This window comes from Talpa europaea (assembly GCF_964194135.1).
Source record: "Talpa europaea genome assembly, chromosome: 1".
NCBI classification, from domain to species: domain Eukaryota; kingdom Metazoa; phylum Chordata; class Mammalia; order Eulipotyphla; family Talpidae; genus Talpa; species Talpa europaea.
The window spans coordinates 155236967-155257740 of NC_140073.1; the positions used below are offsets into that span (position 1 = coordinate 155236967).

The 20774-nt window shown below is 47.1% G+C and overlaps 2 protein-coding genes across 2 annotated transcripts in view; both read left to right on the plus strand.

Annotated features, from left to right (window-relative positions):
* Window positions 1–6983: 6983 nt before the first annotated feature.
* Window positions 6984–20774, plus strand: part of LOC311179830 (UDP-glucuronosyltransferase 1A1-like) — a gene marked incomplete at both ends in the record, with an annotated part of 87606 nt that continues 73815 nt past the window's right edge. Inside the window, one exon of the mRNA XM_084247377.1 lies at window positions 6984–7835. Coding sequence (XP_084103503.1) covers window positions 6984–7835 — 852 coding nt within the window. The remainder of the gene's footprint in view (window positions 7836–20774) is intronic.
* LOC311180398 (uncharacterized protein) overlaps window positions 20061–20774 on the plus strand; it is a gene marked incomplete at both ends in the record, with an annotated part of 34013 nt that continues 33299 nt past the window's right edge. Inside the window, one exon of the mRNA XM_084248209.1 lies at window positions 20061–20237. Within this exon, the coding sequence (XP_084104335.1) occupies window positions 20061–20237 (177 nt within the window). The remainder of the gene's footprint in view (window positions 20238–20774) is intronic.

A 20774-nucleotide genomic window follows, 5' to 3' on the forward strand; every position in this document is an offset into this window, starting at 1 on the left:
AGACGGGCACTGGGAGAGAACACATGTGAGTGTGGGAAATTGATTTACTGGGGGCAGGGGGGAGCCCCCTACACTCTGGCTTCCCTCCACCAGCTTGGGGAAGAGAGGAACAGATGCCTCAGAGATAACATGCCCACAGATCCTTGGGGATCCTCTGGGAGCTCATTCATGGGCAGGTTCTGGGGGTCTGCAGCGGGACCCTACATTTACACTCCTGCCAAGACCCCAGGTGGTGCCAACCCTGCTGGTCAGGAACTCTGCGCGGCTAGGGCTGTCCCGCCCTGTCCGAGGGGCAGCCACCGAACACACGTGGCTGTGACACGCTTGAAATGTGGCTCGTCCAGACCAGCTCCACTGGAGTGTCAAATCCACATTGACTTCGAAGGCTGAGTGTGAAAAGGAGGATGTAAATGACCTCACTTCTATATTGGTGACTGCAGAAGTGGTCACCTGGGGCATGTCTTGGGTTCGGCAAATACGAAAGTGAATTTCATCTGTTTGTTTTTAAAATGTGGCCACTAGAAAATTGAAAACTACCTATTGCCTCGAACTGTATTTCTGGAGTCAGCGTCGCACAGACATTGCACCCAGACCCTTCCGAGGACCTACAGATCAGGCAGTAGATCTGAGACTCACCTGCTGTTATGAGGGCAGGGCCCAGGAGGGGCCAAGGAGCGGCCACGTGCGAGGGAAGGAGGACTTGTCAGTCCAGGGACTGAGGAACGCGGGTTTAGTTAACCTTGGAGCCCAACCCCGACATTCTCGAGTCTCGCTCAGGTGGACGTTCCTCTTATGTTGTTCACCTTCTTCTTGGGTGCTGCCCCCGGGACTCCTGGGTGCAGGACAGTAGACAACACCACAACCAGAGACTCAGCCCAGCCAGACACCCCACAGACACCCACTCGGGCAGGCTGGAATCACTGGGCTCGCTCTTTCAAGGCTCATATTTACTATTGCAAAAACTGGGATTTTTGCTTTAAATGGTTTACATAAGAGATAACACCGTGACCCTAACCTGCAAAACTTGCACTGTAATTTGGTAATTATTATGCGTTTCCTTATCTATGCTCTGTTACATAATCCGCGTGTTATCCAATCTCTACCACTGCTGTAAACTAATCTTTCAAACAGGAGGGTCATGTCTCACTATGGGATGGTTCAATCTAGTCAGAGAGTTGACATGAGCATTAAAAGAGAGTGAAAAAAGGGAAACTAGAACAGAGCGAGACTAGATTTAAAACCTCCGAGTGCTGCTTCCAGTGTTTATCTTACGAGTACAGGAGCCAGGAAAGTGTTGTGGGTTCTTTTTGGCGATGGTCAGTTAGGGGAGGCGGAAAGGGGAGGTTCCGGGAAAGCTCAGGACAACCAGATTATTACACCGTTGGCCCCAGAGACAGGGTGAGGGAAGGTCACGCAGGCCACAAGAAGCCCCAAGCTTGGTCAGGACAAGATGCAGCAGGAATCGTGTTCTTTACTGGAGGTTTCATGGACCGGCAACTCTGGGCAGGGCAGATGGCATAGGCTTGGCTAGATGGCATCATTTTGTCAGACTCTCAGGCCTAAAGTGTGTCCAGTGTCCTGGTCCCTGGCCCTGGGGTGGTCAAGGGGAAGGGCTATGGCTGACCTGGCTCTGGGTTGGTTAGTTTGCACATGAATGGCAATGGACTGAACCCTTTGATGTTGCCAAGAGTTGGCTAGTCTAGGGAGGGGCTGTCTGTCCCCAGCCAGAAGGTCTTTCAACATGTCAGAACATCATAATGTACAAAAATAAAATGTATGACCAGTACAGGAAATGCCGTCTTTTCTCAGGGAAATCCCTGGGAATAGAGTACCTGGCTTATGTGAGTGTTCCTTTTTTGGAGAAATGGCCACAGGATTCTCTAGCTCCAGGAGAGTTCTGGCTCTCTGAAAGCTCACAGGATTTGTATTGTAATAGGTGTATAAATAAAATTGTGGTTTTAATTGAATTTCTTCTATGACAAGTGACGTAAAGCCTTTTTCCTCTGGGCCTGTTTTTCCGGTTTTCTTTGGGGCAGAGTGTTTAAATCTTTATCTTTTTAAATTGTTTTTTTCTCTTCCTCATTATTGAGTTGGAGCATTCTTTCTATACTCTGGATATAAATCTTTTATCAGCGATAGGCCCTGCAAATATTTTTTTCCCAGTCTGTGCATAGACTTTTTTAAAATAAAAATTGTATTTGAGAATAGATTTAGATTTCTAGCAAAATTGGAAAAATGGTTTAAAAAAATCCTATGTATCCTATACCCCTTTCCCCTGTGGTTAGCGTCTCACATGATTATTGTGTGTTTATCACAAACAGTGAGCCAATGCTGATACATTATGATCAACTAAAATCTATATTTCATCCAGTTCTCATTATTTTTAATGAGATATAATACATTTTCCTGTATTGTCTTTTCCAGAACCCCATCCAGCATGTAACTCCTACTTCGGTCTTATGTCTCTGTCTCCTCCAACTAGACATAGTTTATATTTTTATTTATTCAAAGCATCAGGCCTCAGACTGTCCTTCTCGTTGCTGACCTCAAATGTGCTTACATGTGCTGGTTAGGCATTTTGTAGATGGTAATTCAATTTGAGTTTATCTGAACGTTTGTCAAGATCAGACCAGAGATTCAGATTTTCACAGAACACCCAAAGTTAATGTCCTTTCTTGCTTGGGGATATCCAATTGATGAAAATACTCTCCATCAAATTGCCTTTGCATCTTTGTACACAAAGAAGCATCATTCTGTGCATTAATTTCTGGACTTTTTATTTGATTCTATTGACCTATTTATGAACTACTCGATTACCCCAGCTTTTTACAAAAATATTGATTTATTTATGCATATAAGAACTGGGGTGGAGACCAGAGGTGTGGGAGGGTGAGAGGATTCACCAGAGACAGAGCAGGGAGCAGAACAGGCAGACAGAGGGTCAAAAACACTGCTGAGGGGAGCAGTGGGCAAGACATGAAAGGTCTACCTCACCGTGTGGGTATCTCCCTGGCCAACCTGGGATCCAACCTGCACTGCAGAGGCTTCAGACAAAGTCACAGAGCTGCGCTCTACCCCCTGTGCCACCAGGGAGACCCATACCCTAGCTTTTTAATACGTCTTGAAGTGAGGTAGTGTTTGGCCTCTGTCTTGCTTAGTTCAGCTGCAGTAACAGGATAGTGCACATTGGGTGGCTTATAAACCACAGACATTTATTTTTCACTGTTCTGGATATTGGATGTGGGAGATTAAGTTATCAAAGGCTCAGGTGCTGCTGAGAGTACTCTTTGGGGTTGTAGACTGACAAATTCTTGTATCTTTACTGTTGAACAGAGACTCAGCGAGCAGAAGCAAGCTATTAGCAACACTCGCTAACCACTGAGCTAACAAGCCATGCACAAGAGGAAGCAAGTTATATGTTGATGCCTATAAAGCCACTAATCCCATTCCTGAGGGCCCCATCCTCAAAACCTCATCTAATACTAACTATTGCTCCAAACCCCACCTCTTAATACCATCATACCAAAAGGTAGAGTTTAACATATGAATTTGGGAGGAATATAAATGTTCAGTTTATAACATTTACAACTTTGTTCTTTTTTAAAAGTTGTTTTGGCTCTTACAGGTTTTTTACATCTCCATATGAATCATAGAAATTTCAATTTTCCAATTTTCACAAGAAAAGAATGTTGGGATATGGGTTGGATTGTGCTGAATCTATAGATCTATTTGGGGATTCGTATTTTAATCATTTTGTGTCTTCCAATTCATGAATTTTTTTTATTTATTCAAATCATTGAAAGTTTTGAAGACCTCAGTGTGCATTCTTTCACATCTTTTGTCAGAGCTATCATTTAAATAGTTCATGTTTTAAAAGAATATTTCATATGCATGATGCTACTTAAATGGTATTTGATATTCCAATTTCCAGTTGTTCACTCCTAGTATAGAAATGTTAGTGGGGAAATGAAGGAGCACCCAGAACCCCAAAATCTTGCATGCCCTAAATAGGTTTTGCCATCCACAGCATAAAGACAAAACATACCCTGAGTGCATAAGAATTTCAGTAGAAAAGAACTTCAATGGAATTAGTGTGCAATAGAGAGAGAAGAGAGAAAGGACATAGTTTCCCAATGAAACCCCCCAAGTTACTTATCCCTCTTGTGTAAATGCCCAGCCAAGCAGGTTTAACCAAAGCAGGGCCACTGAATCCTGAAAGCTTGCCAGCAGTCTATGGCACCTTCTGGCAGTGAACCACGGGAAAGGGGTAGATAGGGCCAGGCAAGTCTGGAAGGAAAGGAACAAAATCAAAGCACATGTCAAGATAAAGGCTACCATGGTCAGCTGCCCTCGGGTCTCTCAGACACATATCTTCTGTGTCCCCCAAGTCCTTGGTGCAAGCCCAAGACTGAGAAGCAAGTGTGGGTGCTTCTTCACATGTCTTTCTCTCTTTTTTATTTTATTTTTTATATTTTTTACATCATTTTTCATTTTTGCACAATGTATGCATTTTCCTCTTGGTTATATTCCTCACACAATTCCCACCCCCCTTGTTTTGACCCTAATCCTTCCTTCCCAACCCCTTCCAACAGTGTGTCCCTGGTTTATAGTTGCGTGTTGATTTTTATTTTCACTTATTTAGGTTTCCTAAATTCCAGCTATGAGTGAGACCATCCAGTATTTTTCTTTTTCTTTCTGGCTTATTTTGCTGAGCATGATCCCTCTGCCCCATGTACCACCTCCAAGTCTTCTCTCCCCAGGTCCTTTCCCTGTTCTTTCTAGCTTTCCCTGGCTGCTCTGCTCCACCCTTCCTTAGGTGGGGCCAGAGAGCATGAAACCTCCCCTTCCTGTGGAGATTACACTGTTATAAAAGAACAACTTTGTTTGAGTATTGATCTTGTCTTCTGCAACCCTGCTGAACTTATTTGTTTAAGAGATTTTTGTAGATTCTGTTGGGATTTCTACAGAGATGCTCATGTCTGTGAATAACAGATTTTTCCTTTTCTTTCCAACCTGAATGCTTTTTCTTTTTCTTGCCTGATTGCACTGGATAGAAACTCTAGAAGTTGCATAAGCGTGATGAGACAGCCATCCTTGACTTCTATCTGATCTTAGAAGTAAACATGCAGTTCTTCACCATTAAGTGTGATTTTGCTGTAACTTTTGGGGTAGATGTCCTTTCCTAGGTTGAGAAACTTCTTTTCTTATCCTACTTTGCAAAGAATTTTTCTCAGGTTTGGATGCTGTATTCTGTCAAATATACTTTCTGTGTCTGTGAGATGATTGCATGGCTTTACTTTTTTAGTTAATTTATATGATGAGTTTCCCTGATTAATTTTTTTTTAATGTTAAAATAGACTTACTTTCCTGGGGTAAATCCCACTTCATTTGGTGTTTTATATTTTTATGTTATACATGTATGTAATCTATATCTTTTTGTATATTTATATTATTGAATTTGATTTGCTAAACATTTGGCATCCATGCTGCTGAGAGGTATTGTTCTATAGTCTTTTGCTTTCTTGTAGTGTCTGTCTAATTATACTGTATGGCAATGCTACTTTCATGGATTGATTCTATGATGTAACTTTGGGTGTTTTATTGGGAAACTGTGTCCTTTCTCTCTTCTCTCTCTGTATTGCACACTAATTCTGTTGAAGTTCTTTTCTACTGAATGAATCAGGAAGTTCCCTGTACTTCTATTCTTAGAATATATTGTGTTTAGTCTCCAGTATATATTCCAGAATAATAATTGGTCTTATTTCTTCCTCCCATGTCCGGTAGCAATTATCAGTAGTCTGTGCTTAAGGTTTTATTTGTAGAAAAGTAAATCACAAATTTAGTTTAATTAAAAATATAGTTTAGGGTCTCTCCTTGTGGTGCAGTGGATGAGCACTGAGCTGCGAAGCTGTCCACAGCCTCTGCAGCACAGGTTTGATCCCAGGCCAGCCGCCAGCAAGGGTCCCACATGGTGCACAGACCTTTCCCGCCACGCCTGCTGCTCCTCTCAGCAGTGTACTTCGCCAGTTTGCCTGTTCTGTTCCCTGCTCTGGCTCTGGTGATTTCTCTCACCCTCCCGCACTTCTGACTGTACCCAGTGCTTGTATAAATAAATAAATAAATCTTAAAAAAAAAAAAAAAAACAGGGCCTCCCCGGTGGCGCAGAGTTTGAGCGCTGGGTTGCAAAGCTGCCTGCAGCCTCTGTAGTGCCAGTTCGATCCCCGGCTGCTCCCCGGCCACTGGAGGAGGGTCCCACATGGCTTGCAGACCTCTCCTGCCGCCCGCTGCTCCCCTCAGCAGTGTACTTCGGTCCTTCTGCCTGCTCTGCTCCCTGCTCTGGCTCTGGTGAATTCTCTCACTCTCCCATGCTTCTGACTGTACCCAGTGCTTATATGTATAAATAAATAAATAAATCTTTAAAAAAAAAAAAACAAAACAAAAAAAACAACAACAACAACAACAAAAAAAACAACCCTGCCAGGCATTGCAGAGACCCTCAGGAATTCCACCTCTACTGCCTGGAAGGTGGTGGGGGCCAGGGACTTCAAGTGCTTCCTTGGCACCCGAAATGCCAATATTTTTGCTGGGCCGTCTTTGGTAGTCTGAGGGTAAAATCCAAATTTTACTTTGAGACAAATTTCAACAATATCAGTTTTATTGAAAAAAACTTTTTTAATCTTTCTGAGTCCTCAAGGTCTAAAAACATTGCTTAACAATTAGGTTTCTAAATGGGTATTGCAGTACAATTCACGGAATCTAAGCCAAAGAGCAAAAGTTACTGTTATCTGCCACCAACAAACAGGTGCCTGTGAATACACTACTCAGTAGCTACCGTTCTTGTGAGCCAATCATTGGCCACGAGTTAATCTTTCTTTTGAATGCATGAAAACACGCCCTCTCCTAGGGCAGGGTTTATACCTGTCCTGCCACCAACTGTTACACAAGGTTAGAATCCTTGGATTGCTCTGGGCTGCAGTTATATGATGGCTCCTGCGATTTTGACTGGTTTCCTGCCACTCTGTGTGTCTCTCCTGCTGACATCCGGCTTTGCAGAGGCAGGGAAGCTGCTGGTGGTGCCCATGGGCGGGAGCCACTGGTTCACTATGCGAGAGGTTGTGAAGGAGCTCCTCCACCGAGGACATGAGCTCGTCATGGTCTCGCCAGAGATGAATTTGCATGTGGACAGCCACCTCAACCTTACATTGAAGATTTATGCCACTGGTCACACAGTGGAGGATGTGAACAAAGAATTGAAGACTTTTACGGATGCTCAGTGGGAAGATAGAGGAAATGCTTTATTTGCTATGTTGAAAGCACGCAGCACTATTTTTGAATACTTTTTTTCACAATGTAGGGGTTTGTTTAAGGACAAAAAATTAGTGAAATACTTAGAAGAGAGTACTTTTGATGCTGTGTTTCTAGATCCTTTTGACATGTGTGGCTTAATTGTAGCCAAGTACCTGTCAGTCCCTTCTGTGATCTTCACCAGGGGAGCTTTTTGCCATTATATGGACGAAGGGACACAGAGTCCCAACCCTCTTTCTTACGTCCCTAGGACATTCTCGTTATTCTCAGATGTAATGACTTTCTGGGAGAGAATGCAGAATCATTACTTGCACATGCAGGAACATATATTTTGCCCCTATTTTCTCAAAACTGCTTTAGAGGTTGCCTCTGAGATCCTGCAAACACCCGTCACGCCCTATGATCTCTACAGCCATGCATCCATCTGGCTGATTCGAGCTGACTTTATTTTGGAATATCCAAGACCCGTGATGCCCAACATGGTCTTCATTGGAGGCATCAACTGCCACCAGCTAAAACCACTGTCTAAGGTAAGTCACCTGTCCTTCAGCCTATCAAGAACAATCTGGCCATGACTTAAAACAACCCGGGTCCTTGCTGGATGGTGACTTCTTGTTCACACGTGTTGCGTTTGGCATGCCTTTCTGATCAAATGGATCATTTTGTCATTTCTTTTCATTGTATGTATGTGTAGACAACTGGTGTCATTGTTTATAACTCCTATGTGCAATTTAAAGTAATGTTTTTGGAAAAAGTACTGAAAAACTCAGTAAGAAACTTTCCTTTTTACTAATCCAGGTCATGCTTCTGGAAAAAACGTTCATAGCAGTTTTGATCTTTTTTCCCAGTTATTTTGAAAGGTATCTGATATGGTTAATGTCAAGTGTCACCTCATTAAAACACAATCTAGTCTCAGAAGGCTATATCGCTCTTTACTTTGCTTTTTTAACTTGTCGATAAGGTATGGCCATCTTCACAGCCTTAAAATCTGCTACATTCTTTTTGATCACTGCATAAAATGACTTGGCCTGCGTGCACTTAGTTTATTCAACTAACTAACATTCAGATAGTTATACTTTTCCACTTCTTCCTTCTATGAGAAGACTTATTAAACATTCCTAAAAACTCTCTTTGCATTTCTATATTTTTGCTCTTCATCAATAGGCTAGGATCCTAGCACCAAGATTACTGGTAAAACATACATTTAGTTGTTATCATTTAAAATTTTTTTTTTATTTATGTATACAAGAACTGGGATGGAGGCCAAAGTTGTGGGTGGAGGGGTGAAAGGATTCACCAGAAAGAGTGGGGGGCAGAACAGGCAGATCCACTGAAATCCAATGCTGAGGGGAGCAGCGGTCGAGACAGGAGAGGTCTGTAGCGTCACATGTGGGTCAGCTCCCTGGCCAGGGATGGAACTCAGGCCCCAGTGGCTGGTGATAGCTTGATAGCACAGAGACTTTAACCCCAGTGCCACCTTGAGGCCCTATATTTAATTATTCATAATTATTTTGTATTTGCTTGTTTACTGTTGCATAATCTTTTTATTTGCTGTTCACGGGTCTTTAAAAATGTTAAAAGCATTCTTAGCTCACGGGCCAACCAAAACTAAATTGCTTCCTTTTCCTGTATTTGCAGAGGTGGGGGGACAAGATTTCTGGGCTCCCCAGGGCAAAGTCAGAAGTGGGGTCTCTGAGGAAGACAGGAAGTCTTATAGAAAACATTAGTTCTAGACATACTGTAGTTCTCTATTCACCCTGAAATGAAACAAAACATTGCCCGCTCGCTGCATGAGGTAACAAGCGCGTGCAGTTAGGGCAATTTTGCAATGAAACTGGCTTCCAAATGGCTTCATTTAGGGTTGGCTCATGTCCTTCGACCTTTGCACCTTTGCCAGCTGCCTCTGTCCTGGTCCATATGGACAACTCTTTCCAGACGTCTCACTTCCCGCTTTTCCCTGGGCTTGGACATTTTGTCCTTCACCTCTCAAAAAAGGAGACATTTTCTGGGTGATGTCATTAATGTTTTTCTCCCCAGCACATTCCAGGGGTGACTAGAATAGAGCTTCCCAGAGGTTCAAAACGAAAGCCTTTCATTTCTTTCTAGAAGGTCCTCAATGCCATAGACTTTGCTGGGTAGCTGTCATGCAGGTTACTGATATCACGGAACTGGGTACGCGTGGGCCGGATACCATGGCACTGGGGTTTGCAACAAGAAGATTAACTGCAAATCAGTTGGCAAGGACACAGGAGATAAACTCAGATTTGCTTCCCTAACTAAGATAGGGGATGAGGTTCTATAGGATTTGAGGGATCAGGGTTAACAACAAAGGAGTTCAATTTTATTGGCTTAAGGAGTGGGCTGAGGCAAAGACATGTGGAGACTTGGTCAGGGTCAAGGGGTAGTTATAGGGCCATTTAAACAAGGAGCAGTATGAGGAGATTTTCTTCAGATACCTGGGTTTGGGGGCTCTGTTGGCCCTTTGCCTCTGGGTGGCCCTTCTCCTCTGCATTTTCGGTCTCCTGGCTCCAGCTGCCTGGGGACTCAGCTCAACAGGAGTAGAGAAGCCTGCAGGCACTGCTGTCCTTGTGAAAAACAAGTGTCAGAGGAAAGTTTAGATCCTTTTTCCCCCCACTTTTGTGATTTAAATTCTGAAAGCAATTTAACCATTTAACCTCAGTCACATTGAGTGTACCTGGAATGTGGTGGTTCTCCATTCAAGTTTTCCAGAGCTGAGTTCAGAATCCTACTAGGTCTGTGCTGAAGGAAGGAGGGCTGGAGGAGCTGTGGTGCAGGGGCAGACTTGGAAATGGAAATGACCTCACAGTGTGCAAAACACACAGAAAGTGGGCCCCTGTCTGGGGAATCAGGGAGGGCTTCTTAGAGAAGGTGATTCCAAGCTGGGATGGGAAGCTTGCCTGGAAAAGGGGGTGAGGAATGTGGCCTCTAACTTCACAGACCGTCCAGCACCAAGCTTGTTGTGCCTTTCATGTTTGCTTGGATGTAGGACAGTGGCTTCTCTAGCACCAACGCTCAGCTCAGCAAGACCCTCCTCAGTCCAGAACAGGTCTGGCCCACGTTAGCCTGGGAGAGGGGTGAGAACTAAACCTTCCTCAGTGAGGCCAACACTGAGAACTCTCATTCACTTGGACAGCTGGTCGCAGACTAAGGGCAGGGAGAAGGCGGCACAGAGGTGCCCACTTGCTCAGCGGGTACTTGGTAAATGGGTGACTTTTCAGCCACCTGATGGGAAAATGAAATAATGCTCTTCCTAAAAATAAATAACACTACTGTTTAGCCTGTCAAAATATGCATGGCTCCGTTCTTGGCAAATCTGGCTGTGGTTCTCCGATGGCAGGGAGATGCAGATGCCACCAGGCCTGAGAGGCTGAACCTCGCCCCTTTACAGCTGCAGGCCTCACCCAGGCACCACCCAACCCCACCCCAGTGTGGGGCCCTGCCACCTCCTGAACTCATATTGGCTTCAACCTGTTCATGGGTCACGCAAAGGGATTTAAGCTATACCAAGCCATATGTGACTTTATAGCTACCACTAACAAGTGTTCTCTCATGTAAATATTTATGTATCAAGACATGTAAGATATATGGTTTTATAATTTATGAATATGTGTGTCCAAAATGTTTTAAATATATGGAAGGTTATCTATATTCATACGTCTAAGCATATATTTATAAATGTAAATATAAAGCATAATTTTCAAACAGAAATTCAGATCTCAAGGGGAACTTTTAACACAGCAGCTTGGATAAAGCACAGTTTGAAGTAAATTTTCATCAGAGAACTGATGGGTGTTGTCTGTTTCTCTAGGCTGGTTTCCCATGGGCAGGCTTTTAGGAAAGGCACACAGTTTTTATGAAAAGGCACACAGTTCGTTGAATCTTGTTTGAGAGCAGGAGTCATATTTGCAGCATCACCTGTCTGATGGGAAGACTACATGGTTTGATGATAGAATATATGTGTGTTCATCATGTGTGTGGGCATTTCAGGAAGTTTTCCTGAGAGTCTCCTGTAACATGATCTCATTGAGTCTGTTCAGGGGAATTATGTTCAGGGGTGTAATTAAATATGTTACCAGAACAGATGACTGGATCCTGATGATGTGGTGTGTATGTATACACAGTGGAATACTACTCAGCGATCCAAAAAGATAAACTCATGCCATTTATGTCCACATGGATGCAGCTTGAAAGGATAATGTTAAGTGAAACAAGTCAGAGGGAGAAAAATAAATACTAATCCGCAATGCAAGTCCATACCACAGGGAGATGCCACTTCACACCTAACAAAAATAAAAATAAAATAAATAAATAAACACCTAACAAAAATAAAATAAATAAATAAAAAAAATAAATAAAAAAATAAATACTAAAGTAACACAATTAATAGTCAGATAAATACCAGCTGAAAAACTAACCTTTGACAGCCGAGTACAGAACTGAAGCAGCAAGGGTGGGTGTGGGGGAGGAGAAAGAATCAAGAGGGGAGGAAGCACACTGGTCTATGGAGGTGGAATATGGGTGAGTTGGTGGTGGGTACACCATGGTGGTCATCCCTGATGGGGTGCCTCAGCATGACTTGGTTAAAAATAAATAATAAAATAAAAAGTAAAAATAACTAAGTAAAACATGTTGCAAGTACAGCAGATTATCATTCAGGAGAAAATGAAAATCATTTTAATGGCAAAAATAACCCAGATATCATTTCCAGTCTTTTTCAATTTTTGGTGAATTCCATGAGAGTTGATTACTAGGTCTTGCTGGAAAAAAATGCAGGTTCGGTCTATACAATGACTGGAGGACAGCAGGAGGGGTGAGTTACACAGCAATAAAAGACCTTCCCCAAGTCTCTCAACTTCTGACTTTATTCCAAAATTCAAATTTAAATTTAGCTGTTAGTGGGGAAGCCCAAGGCCTTCCACCAAGACGATTTAGTTCAACTTTTATTATCCAAGTTTTCAAATGTGCACAGATGGAGAGATTATAGGAAAATGAACACACATTTACTCATCTCCAAGTTAAAGAATTTTCCATATTTTGCTGTACTTGTTCATCTACCCTTGTTTATCTTCTAAGAAAAGTTTGACTGTCATTTTTAAAGCTAGATCTTTATATTTTATTCCATGCTTAAATACTTCCCTAAATATAAAAGGTAAGGAAAATTTGTTTCATAACCACATTATTGTTGCAAACAGTATCAATAATTCTTCAATATTACCCAATTTCCAGTCTATAATTAAATTACCCGAGCTGTCTAAAAATTGTCTTTCACATAAAGATCAGTGGACTAGAACAGAATTGGGAATTTAGAACCTATGCATCTATGGCTAATCGGTTTTTGACAAAGTCGCCAAAAACACTCAGTGAGGGAAGAACAGTCTCTTCAACACATGGTCCTGGGACAACCGAGTATCAGTGTGCAAAACAGTAAAGTTGGACCCTTACCTCACACTATAAATACAAATTAAATTAAAATGGGTGAAAGACCCACATATTCAAGTTTTATAAACACTCAAGGTAAAATTATAAAACCCTTAGAAGAAAACTTTGAGCAATTTTCATAACCTGGGATTTGGCGATGGTTTCTTACATATAACGTGAAAAGCACAAGAAACAAAGAGAAAAGAGACCAATTGGATTTTGTCAAAACGAAAAAATTTGTGCATCAAAGGACATTCTCATGAGAGCAAATAGATAACCCAAAGAATGGGAGAAAATATTTGCAAATCATAAGTCTAAGATCCTAGTATCCAAAAATCAGTAAAGAACTGATTAGAAGATGCCAAAAACCTTGAGTAGACATGTCTTCAGAAAAGATACAGACATGGCCAATGAGCACATGAAAAGATGCTAAATAGCAAGTGTTAGAGGAATGCAAGTCCATACCACAGGGACATGCCACTTCACACCTAACATGATCATACTTGGGAAAAAACGGAAAATAACAAGTGGGCAGGAATGTGGAGCAAGTGGTGGGACAAGTGAACTAAGATAGCTGCTGTGGGAAGTTTGGCAGGTCCTTCGTAAGCTAAACCGAGATTATCCTATGGCCCAGGGAGCCATTCCTGAATAAATATTTACCCAAATAATTGAACACAGGCATTGAAGCAAGTATTGCTGGGGGAATGTTCGTAGCAGCCCTATCCACAATTGCCAGAGGTGGTGACACCGCAAGTGCACAACATGCTGAAGGATGCACCAGCACCAAGCAGTCTCTTCCACGGTGGGGTTATTCTAGCATAAAAATGAGTGCGTCCTGACACAGGCGGCAACATGCATGCTGCCAAGGGAAGGAGCAGACACACAAAAGGCTCATGTTGTACAATCCCATTTACAGGAAATATCTAGAAAGGGCAAATCCATGAAGACAAAGGAGGCCTCCAAAGGTTGGGGGGAGGAGAGTGGGGAGCACTTAATGGGAAGTGCTTCCTTTTGGGGTGATGAGTGTTCTGGAAGGAGACAGCCGAGATGTCCCACCTCGTGACTGTGCTAAGTTTCCCTGAATTGGACTTTTTGAAACGGTTAAGAGGGTGACTCCACATCAGATACACTTTACCGCGATTTCAAAAAGCGAAGACCAGTCTTTCAACAGTTGGTTTGTTTGAACAGAACGTGAGGACATTTCCCATGTGCGTGGTTTGTTTTAATACTATGAAGCTTCCTGCCTTTTAAGGGAAGGCGGTGGTTTGTTGTAGGAACTGGGCCAGGGTGTGCTAGAATGTTCCATGTTGTAGCTTGTCTCAGCGCTTGTGGTGCTGCTCAGTGTGCTCCTGTGAAGCAGAAATGAGCACTGGGGTGCTGGCCCCGGTCTGCTTTCTGCTGAGCCCACTGGCCGGGCTGCGTCCTTGTGCTGGCCTCCGCCAGAGGCCCGAGTCTGCTGCTCTGCTTCCAGGGGATGCCCGGTGGAGCTGAGTGCAGAGTCACATGGCCATGTGCAGGCTTTGGCTCCCCGGCTGCCGGGGCGGGGCACTGGACTGGGCGGCCAAGCGTGGTTTGCTTGGACAAGTTTTAGCTTGTGGCGTTTGGTGTGGACATGGGGACCCACGACGCTGTCAGTGCAATTGACAAAAGTCTGAGTCACCTGGTGCTGCTGTCCCTCGGGCCGCAGGCCCGCCCTCCTCAGGTGGCAGCCACACTGCTGCTTCTGGCCTCTCGCCCCCCACGGTCCACATAGCTGGGCCCTCTCACCTGCTCCTCCTCTCCCCGGGGTCCGCTTCTCTCATCCATAGCCCAGCTGAATTCACGCATCCTTGCCACCTGGGCTTCAGTGAGACTTCCTTGGGCAACTTTCCGTGATCCCGGGTCAGGTCACAAGCTCCAGCTAGGGGTCCTTGAGGGGCCCGGTGGCACCCTTTGCACCATGCGATGGGTGAATTCTCTGACAAAGCTCTGATAGCGTCGGCCACACCTCCCAGCGCTGGGTGGCAGGAGCTGCACCCGGCTTTCCTGCCCCTTTTCCGGCACCCAGGCTGGTGTCGGGAGCACACTCTGGATGGGTGAACTCTTGGGTGGGCTAGAGCGGTGCACCCAGGACGGTTATTAGCATGTCGACACCTCAGCCTGTGGGTTTCGCCCCTGCACCCTGAACACAGTGACGCCTGCCTCAGGGTAACTGGACCTGTTCACCCATGTCCTGTATTTTAGCCAATTGCTTCTCACAAATTCAGATTTACCCCCCAGGGCCTCTGGGTATTGGGAAAGGGAGCAGAGGCCCCACAGTGAGCATGAGGATTGGGTTTCTGGGCAGGGGTTGGGCTGGGGGTGGGGGCAGGGATGCTTGTGCCTGGCTGTCCCCAGCTTGGTCACAGGCGGGGGCCTCACCACTCCTGACCTGGCCTGGAGGCATTTTTAAGGGGTGAACGTAATCCTGTCTGTGAGGGAAGTTGGGGTGCAATGCTCGGCGCGGCCAGGTTGAGGTGTTTCATAAATGCACGAGGAAGGAAGGAAAAGATCCGGTAGCTGAGTGCGTGTGACTTGCCTGCACCAATTCCTGAGCATCTTTCTAGAAGTTTCTGGGTGGTTCAGTTAAACTCGAGGAATCCCTGGAAGCAGCAGCTGCCGGGGTAATGTTTGCAGGTTGAGGGCTGAGGGTGAAGGACCAGACAATACCAGGTTTCTGTCGAGAGTGTGCTGGACTGGTTTTGGGTGCCAGGTGGGCACCTGCCAGTGCCAGGGCCCCAGGCAACTTGTGTGCGAGTTCTCCTATGTGCTAAACACACATAAGTAATCATAGTGTGCCCACCCATGGAGTTGCGCCTGAGTCAATTACCAGTTTCCATCCCAATCCATTGGGGATGGGTGATTCTGCTTCAATTTCTCGGCCAGGAATCCATGTTCCGGAGGTCTGTGGGAGGCCCGGGTGTGGGCAGGCCCCGCAACCACAGACGGTGGAGGAGGGCGAGTCGGCAGCTCTCTTGGAGGTGGCTCTCCCTGTCGTGAACTCTCACTTTCATCCTCAAGCTGTCCGGGAGTGCCCACCCCAGGTGCTAGCAAATGCGAACACCCGTGGGCAGCATCCCATGTTCCTTTCCCGAGCAGTCGAGTCGAGGGGGGGGGGTCCTGCATTTGCCTGTGCACTGACCCTCCCTATGAGCTCCAAAATCCAGGGCATCAGAGGCTCGTGGGTGGGTCACTGCTGTCCCCCCCCCAACTCCTGCCCCCGGCTTCTCACCCCTTCATGCTGTATAACAGGACCTACACCATGACCCACAACATGACCTAGCACTTCGTTTGTCCATCAGCTCGGCAGCGTGGCCCCTGTGGCCTGCCCATCCCGCAGGTGGCTGTTGAGGTCATCCGCACTCGCATCTCTGGCTTCATTTCCTACAGTTTACAGAATGGATGCCAGCCCCCCGGACTGTGCTTCCTTGCCCGGGGCAGGTGCTCCTTCCCCAGTCCCGTTTAGGCCGTGGCAGCCAACCTGCATCTGAGGAGGACATCACGTGGCCCAGTGTCCGGGGGTTCACTAACAACACCAGCCAAAGCTGAACCTGAGCCACTGCATGCCTGGTCCTGCCCTGGGAGGAGCCATCTGGGCCCCTGAGATGGGTAACCCTGGGCTGTCTGCCAGGGCCGGCGCTGCAGGACGGGCTGGGCCTGCGTGAGGCTGGGTGAAGGCTGGATTTCAGCACTGGCCATTTTTCCTTTCACACAGCAGTCCAGATGCTTGGCTGGCTTGTCCAGCTTCCATCAATTCCTGTCCCCTACGTGTCATCCCTTCTTCAACATGACTGAGGCTGAGTAACCCCCGAATCCACATTTGACTCATGGGAAGAAGAAAGAAAGTAGATAGTTTATTTATAATAATTTATTTCTATATAAAGTAAGCAAGTAATGTAAAAACGGCCAATATCACTTCGGCTCACAGCTATTGCTAGAACCTGGTCACCTGGCCAAATCTAGTCGCAGGCCAGCAAGGGAGAGGTGGCCTCCAGCTGGTCACTCAGGTGCTCAGGAGAAAGGCCAGAGGGCCCCGGAGTCAGCCAGCAGCCTGCTGTGGCCCCTTGGTCCGGCTGGGCCCAGAGAAGGGCTTTTGGTATTCTAGGGAGAGCCTGGAGTTCATCTGGGGAGTAGGAAGAGAAAAGTGGGGAAAAATGGAGAGTTCTGGAACAATCCAGGTGTAAAGCATGAGGAGGAGAAGCATGAGAAATCAGATAAATGGTCAGATGGGTGGCTGAAAGGGTTCACAGGACAGGAGAGAAACCGCTGGTGGCTGAGGGGATTTTCGGGATGAGAATCTTTCCTCTTCCCGTCTGCTCTGTGGCGTCAGCAGTGCCCTCTGTACTGCCCAGTTTCGGGTCTTGCCTTGGGGCCCCTGGCCTTCTCCAATGGCTCCGCTACCTTAAACAGCCTGGCATCAGACAGCGATGGCAGCAAGGAGAAGGATCGGGCCCTCTCTTATTTGAAATAAGAGAACAAAGCCATAGCAGGAGAGCCAGCTCCAGCAGAATCCGCCTGCAGGCAGCACTCCCGTCGGGAAGGGCCCTGGACACTCGCAGGAGGGGGTGCGTGTTTAACTCGGTCACATCTGGGTCTTGAGCAGCAAGAGGGCCCAGCTGGTGTGTTCTTAGACTTCAGGCTCACGGAATCCCTCTGCGCACCTGTCTCCCCGCCTGTCCCTGCCACCCTTTCCCTGGCCGCTCTCTGGTGGCCTTTTCTTGCTGCTCCATTCCCCTCTCTATGTCCTCGCCTGCCTGGCCTTCGTTTTCAATGCCTCAGTGTGAACTGTGCCACAAAGGGGCCAAGAATGGACATCCCCAGCTGACCGGCCGCTGACCCACCGCAGAGGGTGTCAGGAGGTGAAGTGAGGCCGTGAGGGTGCACCCTGGGTCACAGTTTAATTGTAGGCAGATATGAGGAGGTGATACAACAGCATGTGTGGGGGGGGACAGCCAAGCCCGAGTTCCTAGATACCCCAGTTCGACACCTCTCAGTGATGTGACCTGGGGTAATACACAGTTTCTAGATAGACTCAACAGGGCTGAAATAGAGCCCCGGGCAGAGCTGTCCTGCGGATTAAATGAGATGATGCCTGCCAGGGGCCTGGAGGGGGCAGAGACTGACCCAGGGATTGACTGGGTGAAGTGAGAAGACGCTACACCCTGTACAGCACAGTTATTTCCACACACTTGTGTAAGCCTTTCTGTCTCCAGATGTTCTTCCAAAGAACTTACTTCACCCCTGCCTGCCCCGGAGGGGTGGACCCCCATGTCTTGGGATGTCAAAGCCGTCCAGATGCACCTGCACCAGGCCGCCTTCGGGGAGGTGGTGAAGAATTTGCATTTTGGCTTCCTTCCTGGGATCAACCCGATGCTTGGGAAGGTCCTTTCCACCCTGTTCTGCAGGTTTCTTCTTTCCCAGTCCTGTTGCCTCTCCTGAGCCAGCGGGCACGGGTTACAACAGGAGCTCGCGTGCCAGTCCCACTGTGCGTGACTAGACCAAGTCGAGTCTCTTCTTGTTAGGCCAGGAGCCACCTCTCACTTGCAAAGCCTGGTTTCCACAGTCTTTATGTTCTTGCCTTTCCCACAGCAGGGTGGCCCACTGGGCAGGACAACCCCTCTCTCCCCTGGGCCTCTGCTGAGAAACCTGGCAGTCAGGAATTGGGTAACAGCCTGGCTGAGGGTGGCAGGGATTTCTGACTCCCTGCCTCACTCATGTGGAACCTTAGTCCCCTGAAGGTGAGCGGCAGATTACACTTCTGTCATGTCTCTCCCAAGCGAGCACCTGTTCTCTGGATGGTCTATTTCTTATGTGACTCCTTGCCACTTGAAAAAGAAAAATGAAAGAAAGAGGCAAACGAAAAGCTCGCTCATTCATTCAGCAAACATTTCCTGAGTGTCTACTGGATTTTTCCATCTGAAGCTGCAGAAGTTACTTAAAAACTTCCCTTCCACTGGCGGCAGCCTCTGTTTTCCATTTCCATCATCTTGTGCAAGACCAATACTCAAAAGCAGATAAGAAGGATGAGTCTGTGGTTGAATCACATTCCCCTAAAAGATACGTTGATGTCCCAACACCCAATAGATGACCTTTTTCTGGAACTACAATCGCTGCAGATGAAGTGTGTTAAGATGAGATCATCGAGGGTAGGTGGAGAGACCGCTAATCCATGGTGGCTGGTGTCCTTATAAGAAGAGGACACTGAACAGACACGCACACGGGGAGAATGCCATGTGAGCACAGGGGCACAGGTGGGGGTACCTGTATGTGCCAGGTGAGGTCAAAGATTGCCAGCAAACCACCGAAGCTAGAGGACAGATTGGGGCAGATTCTCCAACATCCCTGGAAGGAAGGAACTCGCCAGGGAGGACTTGATCTCAGACTTCCACCCCCCAGAACTGTGTGGAGAGGAAGGGACTGAGGGGCTCTCCAGTTGATAAAGGCTGCAGTGCAGGTGCAGAGCCAGTGGGGTTAGGCAGGGCGGCTGACTCCGGAATTCTTCACCAGCAAAGTGAGGACTGTGGCTGAGAACACATATGCATTAAGGTAGAGTCTTCTGACCCAACAGAAACCCCACCGTGGGTCACCAAGAGAAGGGCAGGGAAGTCAGAGCCGTCTCTGACTTCCTGGGGTCAACCCAATGCTTGGGAAGGTCCTTTCCACCCTGTTCTGCAGGTTTCTTCTTTCCCAGTCCTGTTGCCCCTCCTGAGCCAGCGGGCACGGGTTACAACAGGGCCCACTTGCTGGTCCCACTGTGCGTGACTAGACCCAGTCGAGTCTCTTCTTGTTAGGCCAGGAGCCACCTCTCTCTGCAAAGCTGGTTTCCACGGTCTTTATGTTCTTGCCTTTCCCACAGCAGGGTGGCCTCGCCCTCCCACCATCGCTGCAGGCACCAGTTTGAGTGGACAGCCCCACTGCGTGGTTTGGAATCCTGCGCCTGGACATCCCCTAAGAGCTCAGGAGAGAGGGCAGCTGAGGACTTCTGGGACCTCTCTACACCGTCCTCAAGCTTTTTGGAGAGGGAGAGGCAGATTGATAGGGACGAAGAGGAAAATCAGCCCAGACATTCAGGCAAAAGCTGATGAGGGGCCTGACTGGTTGAATCCAGCTATGGGCTTAAAAAAAACTGGTTAAGTATTAACTGAGGCCTTTTTCCTCCGAAGGGCAGCCTTCGGAATTAGGAGAGATAGAGTTTGGGAGGAGGAGTCTAGCTTGCGAAAATCTCCATGAGCCTGGTGGTCTAGCAAAGTGTCAAAAGATTTATCCTTGTTGCCCCCTGAACCCCTCCACCCCCCAAGATGGCCTGTCCTGGGCGTGCGGGGAACAGGTTCTCTGTAGGGGTCTTCTGCTTCATGCTTGGGGGCCTGGTGGCAGGTCACAAGCTGCTGGTGACCTCTCTGGATGGAAGCCACTGGTTCAGCATGAGGGACATAGTCGAAGCTCTCAGCGAGCAGGGCTGCGACATCGTGGTGCTGGTGCGGGAAGTCAGCTGGGAGGCCCGGTCACCCCTACACCACACAGGCCTACCCCATGCCCTACGACCTGGGGTGTCTCAGGAAGTCCTTCCAGTCCTTTGGACACAGTTTGCTCAGAGATGGTTCCTGAGCTCCCTCTCCATGGGGCATGTCATGATTCTGGTTGACAACTGTCTTCATCAACTGCCGAGCCCTCTTGAGGGACGCAGGCACCCTGCATTCCCTCAGGGAGGCCGCGTTGGATGCCCTGCCCACAGACCCAGCCTTGCCCTGCAGGCCAATCCTGGCCGAGTATCTGGGCCTGCCCTCCATGTGCATCTTCAGGGGCTTCCCTAGTGCCCTGTAGGACACACTGAGTGGGAGCCCTGTGCCCCCCTCCTACATCCCCTGCACCAACACTGGTTTCTCAGACCACATGGCAGTCCTCCAGATGGTGGGCAACTTCCTCAGTGGTTTCTTGGAGCCTGCTGTGATTTTTCCTGCTGCTTTTAAGGTACCAAGACCTGATCCTGGAAGTTCTCAAGAAAGATGACCATG